General features: G+C 51.2%; 1 protein-coding gene across 2 annotated transcripts in view; it reads right to left on the reverse strand.

The window, feature by feature from the left end:
* Positions 1-4402: 4402 nt before the first annotated feature.
* INSYN1 (inhibitory synaptic factor 1) overlaps positions 4403-9018 on the reverse strand; it is an 11869-nt gene continuing 7253 nt past the window's right edge. The window contains exon 2 of one of the 2 annotated variants that reach the window (XM_026856246.1): positions 4403-5143. In XM_026856246.1, coding sequence (XP_026712047.1) covers positions 4451-5143 — 693 coding nt within the window. In that variant the 3' untranslated portion in view covers positions 4403-4450. The remainder of the gene's footprint in view (positions 5144-9018) is intronic. The other variant, XM_026856245.1, reaches the window with a different exon arrangement.

Here is a 9018-nt window from a genome sequence, read left to right on the forward strand (position 1 = left end):
CTTATACATCTCCATCCCGTGGCTGCCGGGAGGGCTTGGCTGGCAGAGCCCAGAGAGAAGCATGAGCAGGGATGCTGCTCTGCCTGGGATTTTAGTTCCAATTGCATCGGGGTGAATCTGTAACCCAAGCCACCAAGCGCCCTGATCCATGGCTTGGGAGTGTCCCTGAACCTGCCTTTCTCCTCTGATGGAGATGCCCTGGGCTGGGGGTGAGGAGGCAAAGGGATGCAGGATGCTGCAGGATGCTGTGGTAACGCCCCAGGGAGAGACAGATGGGTTTGTGCTGGGGATGGACACAGTTTTGATGTGCTGTGAGCAGTGTGGGTACACTTTGGTGTATTTTAGTGCCTCCTCCCCATATAGCCTTTTCTTGTGAGGAGATAACCACCCCCAGCGAGTTATCCAGCTCTGAAGCTGGAGATAAGCAGAGGTGGGGAGGATGTGACCCCTGGCTCGCTGCACCGTAGAGCAAAATTAATCTGGGAAGATGCAGCCGAGCTGTACCAGCCCACAGGGACTGTATTTCTTTAGGGGATGCTCCTTTTCTCTCCGTGGAGTGCAGCACCTTGGCCAGATGGCTGAAGATGAAGAGGGAAGAGCCTTCATGGTCCCCTCACAGGGCTCAAGATGGATTTAACTCCTGAAAGCTGGAAAGTGAGAATGAAGGAACACTCTTCTTGCAGCTCTACAGAAGCAGCATCGTATGAAGTGCTGGTACATCACTTGCAGTAATTCAGCTGTGGAACAGTGAGGAACAAATAAGACAAGATGCTGTACATTAGCAGAGGCAGGAAGCATAGCCTTTCCCTTCAAAAACAAAGCATTTGTCTTCCAGCCACAGTGAGCAACCAGCCCCAAGCAATGTGGGAGGGGGGCAGCTAAAATCCAGGGATGCTTTTACCAGCTGTTGAGATACAAGGGAGCTGTCTGTGGCCTGGTCTGAGCCAGGGCTATGTGAAATAAAGCCCATCTCTGTGGGGGGAGAGGTTGCTGCTGTCCCCTGAGAGCGGGTTGTAATAGATTTCAACAAAAAAAGCCACAGCTAATGTATGGGGACAGCTTCGGTTTTGGCTTCCCAGGGGTAGTTGGGATGAGCACAGGGACCCATGGGTGCAGTTTGGGACCCCATCCCCTGCAGAACTGACCTTCACAAAGCCCCACCCCGAGCCAGAGCTCTTTCTTAGACTGGAAGATATCCTGTTACCCACTTTGACGGCTGCCTTTCCTGTCAGTGAGCTCAGAAGTTAAGTCTCCCAGCAGTTGGGGCTATTTTCAGCCCTTGCTGAAGCGAGACTTAGCAAGACGTCTTCTGGGGAGAAACTTTCCAGCTGGGTTTCGTGAGCTGGAGGGATTGGGTGAGCTCGGAGGAGTTTCTTCAAAACACAAACCACAGCAGAGCCTCTTTGTAATTCAGGTCAACTCAAATAGGAGCCATGGGGAGGGTCAGAGCTGGCGGATTCAAACGCAAAGTTGAAATTCTGCTTTAAACCCCATCAAAGCCTGGGTCTGGCTGGAGCAGCCGCTGAGCATCCTTCTTGGCCAAAAATCAGCAGGATGCATGGCAGAGGTATCTGCCATTCTGGGTGACTGGCTGGTCTGTGTTCTCATTTTATTTGCTGATGGTTTTTTTATTGCTTCTTAGAAGAAACATGAGCCCTTTGCCCCTTCCTTTGCCATCTCTGGCAACTCTCTGGTTGCTGTTTCGGGTGTTCCCAAACAGATTTTGGGGCCCAGGGAGGCATTGGGGATGGAGAACAGGGACATTGCCAGGATGCTGTGGGCAAAAGGCTTGTTAATTTATTAATATATGATGCCAAGAGAAAGACAAGGTGTTTTCCAAGTCCAGCCCTGGTTGCGTCCCCCATTGCCCTCCCCACAGCCACAGGCTAACACCGATGAACTGGATCTTGTCCCTGCAAGAGCAAAGTCCATTAAAAGTCTATCATTAATAACTAGGTTGGTGGTGCAATTAATAACAGTATTAATAACTTACTGATGTACCAAAGCCATTTTTACTAGTTTGAATGCTTTATCCATATTTGTCTTAATAATCATTCCCATCCTCTTGAATTTTACCCTAAAAAAACTCCAAACCAGCAGGCTTTCCTGGTAAATAATAATAGCAAATCCCCTCTCAGTGTGCAGAGGAGCAGCAAGGACATTGTCCATGGTTTTCCATATATCAGCAGTGGCTTTTATTACCCCTTACCCTGAGCAAAGGGGAGCAGAGGAATTGCCCCTGTGTCTGTTTACCCCTGTTTTATCGAGGTTTTCTGTCCGTAGGCCTGAAAGGTTAATATAGCGCTTACTGCTGCCGTCACTGGGATTTATCGGAGAGCATGAAATAAACCTTGCAAGGCTGTAAATTCATTCTTAATAGAAACGTGGGGGGAAGAAGCCATTACCCTTGTCCATACAGCCCTGGCTGCAGCAATTGGCTTTAAATCCCTGGCCCCAAGGTGAGTGGCTTTGCCCTGAGCTGTGCAGGAGCCAGGGCTTTGTGTCCCCATGCCATGCCTCAGTTCCACCTCTGGCTGCTTTTGCAGCCCATTCTGGGGCTGCAGGTGATGTGGGTGCTCCCAAATCCAGATCAGCCAAAAAGCATCTCCTCGTGCAGCTCTGGCTGCTCTGAATTTTTGCCTCGTGCTCTTCCTAGCATTCTTCAGGAGGAGTTATTAAAGAACAAAGCTACATCTATTAATCATGCTTTTACAATGGGGCCAGGTTGCAAAAAACTCATAAAAATATGTAACCAGCTGTTGACATGTGGAATAATGGTGGGAGTGGAGAGGAGTTGTCCCATCTCACATATCTCTGTGCCTGTGCTGGGCGAGCCTGGCTGTCCCCTCTCTGGGATGTGGGATGAGTACATCCCATCTTTTGTTTTATGAAAAAGCAGGGGCTGATGCTCCCCTCACTGTCCCAGTCCTGGGGGTAGGGGAAGGTTTGGAGGAAGATGGTGCATCAGCATCATCTTCACCCCTTAGTCCCCTCTGCAGGACTCTTCCCTCTCCCAGCTTTGTCCGGGCCTGGGATGTCCTGGTGGGGATCCGGATGGATGCTGCCTGGATTAGAGGCACTGAACCTTCCCAGGCTCTGCACATGGTGGAAATGTACAGTGATTCCCCCAAGTGATGCCTTGTCCCTTGGGGCCTAAACACTGCCCAAAAAAAAACAAAAAAAAAGGAGTAATTCAATATAATTTGGGTGAAGGGGTTTTCTGCTATGAATTGGGTTGAATTCAGAGTGTTTTGATCACTGCCACTTTCTCTTTGATGAGTGTTTTGCACAAGCATCCCTTGCTCGCGGTAGCAATGCTGGGTGTCATCGAGGGTCCTGGCTCTGGCGTGATGCTCAGGGTGACCCTGGGAAAAATCTTGAAACAGAACATATCTGACCTGGATTAAAAATAAGGAGTCAAGGGAGTGTTTTTTTGCTGTCAGGCTTGGGAAAAACACTGCTGTGCCAGGGATGCTTGAGATCTGGCAGTGCAAATGTATCTCTGTGGGAGGAAGAGCCGATGGGGAGGACACTGGGTGTTTGTCTCCAGGACCAGGTGCTGCACCAACCCCTTTGGATGCTGAGGGCTTTGGCAAAACCTGGAAGCCAAGAAAAAATGCCAAGCATGGATTTGGAGGTCCAGAGATTCCTTCATTTTTTCAGAGCAAATACAGCTTTCCCCCCCCCCCCCCCCCCCCAAATCAGGGCTGCGGCTTTTGAAATGCAAAACCAGAATCAGGTACCTAAAGGAAAGCTGGAGATATTCCCTGCATCATTTTAAGACAGTTGCAAGACTTTAAGGTCACTAATATTTCCCCTGGAACTAGTATAAAGGATAGAAATTGGGGGTGGGGGGATGTTTCCCCACCCTGACTCTCAGCACTGGTGTGGTTTTGCTCTCTGTAAGCCCCTCTCCATCCCTCCATGGGCCACGTGCTGGCCGGGGCACTGACACCCCCGGTAACATTCCCCGCTCTGCTCAGACATCGGATGTGACAAAGCAGATCACACCGGCTCTTCTTAAGCCAAACAGGGATAAAATGTCCCAGGGAGGGCAAATGGTTCAGCCACCCCCTCCTCCCGTGTCCCCATGTCCCCATCCATCCCCCAGCCACAACCTCAGATGCACTGACTCTACCCTCCCCATAGGCTTCCCTCTCTTGGAACATATATACATATAATATATATATGTTATTGTTATTATTTCTCCAAGATGGACGGTTTATTGATCTGAAGCTTCTGTCCATAAAAAGAAACAGTTTAAAATTCCCTGAGCCTCAAAAATGACGGGTAGGTATTTGGGACATTTGTCTTTGTCACCTTTTCATTGATTTTATTATTAGTATTGATTTATTTAAATATATATTTATATATATTTTTTTTTTTCTGTCCCTCCGCAGGAATCCCCCCATCCACCCACCCTCCCCAAATCCATGCGGCAGAGCCGGAGTCAGTTTTTATTTTTAATTTTCTGCTTGGCCGGGATATAAGGCAGCACCGTCTGGGTGCTTTTATCGGCTACAGTCTGTGTGCTGCTGTTCCTGGTCAGCCGCCGCGCCGGGGCTCCACCACCACCACCAGCACCGCTGGAAGGGTGCTTCGAGGGTGGCCCTGCCAGCACCTTACGGCCAGGCTCCTCGGGACCGTCATCCCCCGGAGATGCTGTGCTGTCACCGTCCCGGTCGTCGTCGCAGCACAGAGCGTGGTAAAGCACCTTGTCGCTGAATCGGACCCGTTCCCGTGTGCCAGCCGGCCGGTGATGTGAGATCTTCTGGCTGGCCGTCGTGCTGAAGGCTTCCTCGCTGGATGAATCTGGGGTCCCCCCGCCCCGGGGACCATTGGTGATGGGGATCCCTCCATTCATCAGCCGGTAATCAGGCTGGTGAGCTGGTGGGGGCTGTGGCTGTGGCCGGGGGAGCTCGGGACAGTCACCTGGGTCGGAGGGGGTAGAAGCATCCAGGAAGGAGCAGAATTCCCAGCTGTCAGAGAGGATGTCGGAGGCAGCAAAATCGAGGGCTCCCAGCTCGAAGGTGCCTCCCCCCTTCTCACTGCTGGAGGTACTGCTGGCTGTTGCCGTCGTCCAGTCATCCGGCTCCAGCTCGAACTCAAAGTCGGACGTCAGTCGGTCGATCTGGCTCACCACCTGCGGACAGATGGACAAACGGATGGGCAGAGAGGAGTGGCTGGATGGGACCCTCCTGTTTTTGCTCTGTAATTACACCACATCCCTAAATCTCTGCCACTTCCCCTGGCACCACTGGTGTGATGAGTGGGGAGGTCTCAGCCCAAGTGGAGCTGCTCCAGGAGCCCCTCATCAGGGACCAAAGCCCACCTGACAGCAGAGCACCTTGGTGCAGCAGGATGGGCCTTTGCCAGGGTGGTCCTGGGGTCTGTCTTCTCCCTTGAGACCAGCAGTGACACCACAAATTCCCACGCTCGTGGTGCTTCAATCCCTCACACTTGACCATGGGGAGCCACTAGTGACTACCACCTCCTCCCCCTGAAAAAGACAGCTCCACGGGTGGGGAAACTGAGGCAGGGGGTGGAAAATGTACCAGGGTCGTGGGACAAAATAAATGGGAAGGGGGCAGGGGCTGCGGGGACAGCACTGTCACCCCCGATCCTGGCTGGGATGCTGATGGGCTCAGTCCCCTGTCCTCCATCTCTTACAAGGTATCGGGTATATCAAGACCTATGGTGGCTTGGGGTTGGGGTCATGGCCCCACCACACCACAGGGGATGGACCCCACGTGAGGCATGAATAAAACAAGCCCTTAAAAAATTAAAAATAATAGATGTAATGTCCCAGATGAGGTTTAAGCCATGGGCAGGACTGGGAGGGGAAGGAAGGGAGAAAGGAGGTCCTCGGTTCCCATGGACCGTGGTCTCCATCTAATGACCTTCAGATGTAAAAGGATCATCACCCACCTTCACATCTTTAATCCCATCCAGCTCAAGGCTGCCCAGCACTAAGCACAGCACTAATCCTGCCCAGGGCTCCCCAATCCCTTCCGATCACCTGCTGCCGTGGCATCCGGATGGAGCCATTGCTGTGTCTCCGGGAGCATCGTGGTGTCTCTTGGCTGGTGTTTCTGCATGTATATATATGTGCAGGGGTGTGTGTGGCTTTATTTTGTGTGGGAGGCAGAGCACGACGTGAAAATTCAACTCGGCAGCAGTTGGAAGTGCGTATTTTTGGCAGGGTTGCTGGCTCGCCTCCCCCCACCTCTCTGGGGGAGCTGGCAGAGGGCCTGGCCGGTCCAAGTGCTGCCAAGCAGGAGGTGGGCAGCGGCAGACAAGGTGGGGAGGGGATAGGGGGAACCCCTCAATACCCCTCATATCTGTTTGTACCCAGCATGAGCATCCGTGGGCATTGGTGCTGCCCGGCACCCCAAAGCTGTGTTTCCCCCTCTGCTTCCCAGCGCCCCCATCCCACACATGGAGCATTTGGAAGTTAAAAACACCCTTTGCTTGGCTTTTTCCAGGCATAAGTGTTTTTTTCTTTGATTATTTTTCATTATTGCCTTTCTTCCCCCACTTTTTTCCTTCCATTGCCCTAAATGTCCTTTCCTGGTGAAAATAAGCCACAAATTTCCCAAAAGAAGGGAGGGAAGACAAATCAATGTGCAATATCTTGCCAGACAACTTTCCTTTCCTTCTCCTCATGCTACTGAAAAGCTTTGCCATATCTCCACCAGTTCCATGGTTCATCAGTGGGTGTTGGACCTCCTCAACCATCAAGAATAATTAATCATGTCACGTATCTCTGTCATTTTTATGCTGCTGTTATCCCATAATTGCATTTTTTTAAGCATTTTTGCTGGGGGAAACTGAGTCCTTGGGTTCAGACACCCCATCCCATCCTTCTGTTGGGTGGCCCAGGGTGGGCACCCCAAAGTTACTGTCACAGTGCCAGGTTGCCCTTGGTCTCTGCATCCCTTCGCTGGGTGATGGCACACAGAGGTTTGGGTCAACATCATAAATCACTAGAAATGCAACATAAACCATGGCTCAGCCGGGTAGGCTTCTCACAGAGCCCTCATGGTGGATGAGGATGCATGGGCAGAGTTAAGGGTAATTTAATATGTCTGTGCATCTGAAACCAGGAGCCCAGAGGGAATGATTATGTTGCCAGCAGCCAAAGTGCCTCCATTACATTCTGCTGACCTAATTTTAATAAAATTCCCATATTCGAGCTCCAAATTTCACTTGTTCAATCGTCCTGCCCATGCAGCTCTCCTGCTCTGCCAAGCTCCTGAGGAGATGGCACCAAGGATGGAGGACCCCAATCCCCCAGCTGCTTGTTGGGGGGATCCAACTGTAGGCATGCAGCAGCCCCTCTTTTAAATCAGCTGCAGGTCCCTGTGGTACATCTCCTAGCTCTGACTGTGGCTAGGACCATTTCTTGTGCCACCAAACACTGTATGAAAACCTGAGGACAACCCGGATGAGCATGTCTGGAGGACAAAATAGTGTCACCTCCAAGGGGTCACAATCCCAAGGGGCACAGGAGTCCGATATGGTTTGGGTGAGGCTGATGGGGCTGGATGTGTGCATTCGCTGCCTGCTGTAAACACGGAGCAGAGTAACTGGGGAGACCTGGGAATGGGGAGACCCTTTCTGAAATGGGACCGGCTGGTGTCACCAGGAAAATACAGGTTGAAGGGATGGGCACTGCTGCCCAGGAGACTGTTGGACAAGTGGGCAATAAAAGATGCCAAACCCCACCTTTTCAGGGAAAAAGGGGTGGGTTGAAAACGAGAAGAGTGCTCCCACCATCAGACCTAAGCACATGGGGACGGGCACACCTTCATGGTCCCGATCAGTCCCTGGGTGCCCACCCCTCCCTGCCCATGGCCCAGGAGCCCATGTAAGCTCAGCCCTGGGCTGAAAGTCCTCTCCTGAGCCGTGCTGCATGAGTACATGGCCCCAGACACATGTGCTGGCCCCATGGGTGGTTCCTCTCTTAGATGGACATCTTGAAGCCAATCCCTGGTCCTGCTTGCAGGGTAGACCTTGGACCTACTTTATGTCCTTATCTCCTGGAGGGACTTTGTGTCCCCAAAGCAGGGTAATGGTGGGAATAGTGAGCTGAGTGCTTCTCATCCCAGGCAGCAGAAGGCAACAGGCTTTACCTAAGCTCCTCACCCATGATCTCCGACTTATTTTTCCTTCCTCCTTGCCCACGCAAGACCTCCAGGGAGGGTGTGCAGGGACCATCTGCCCTTCAAGCTTTGGCTTTGAAGGGTGCTGAGGACAAGTTGGGAGCATCCACAAGTCTTGAAATTAGAAAAGGTGATTGCTTCTGTTCCAATGCGCCATCAGATTTCTTTCACACACCCCCCCCCCCTTTTTTTTTTTTTTTTTTTTTTAGGGTGAAACTAAAGAAAAGAGGGGAGAAAAAAACCACCAAGTGACCTCTTCTTTCTTGGTGATGAGAAAGAATTAGGAAAAAAGGGCAGGAAAAGAGCTGTCTTTGGGAAACACCTGGCTATTATTATTTTTTAATAAGGCAGCAAATGATTCTGCTGAAACCCTCAGCTAAAATAAGATCACCTCTATTTTCACAAAGGCTCAGTGATTACAACACTGAGTTCAGGGTGAGCATCTCCCTGGGCTTTGAGTTGGGTCCCTGTCACCCAGGGTGCCTGCTTCTCCTCATCCTCATTAAAGGGACCCGCTGTGATTCAGGCTCGGTTGATGCCAGGAGGAGGCACGTAGGCACGTCCTCATCCTGGTCCTTGTCCCCATCCCGGGCTTCGTTGCGGCACACAGGGATTAGTGTCACATCAGCAGTGGCTCACTCGGGGATATTTTTAGGAGCGCTTTCTATTTTAAACCCTAGAACAAGACAAGGCACTAAACATATTATGTTAATATCACTATTAAAATCTCCAAGGATCAATCAACATATCAGTTTCATGGATATGATTTCATCAACAACTGCCTGCTGGTGACCTGGCTGAACATCATCTTTTGCATGGCTTCAACAGGAAAAAACATCATGGAGCCCTTTTG

The sequence above is a fragment of the Athene cunicularia genome (genome assembly GCF_003259725.1).
Source record: "Athene cunicularia isolate RWA chromosome 10 unlocalized genomic scaffold, athCun1 chr10_part1, whole genome shotgun sequence".
NCBI lineage: Eukaryota > Metazoa > Chordata > Aves > Strigiformes > Strigidae > Athene > Athene cunicularia.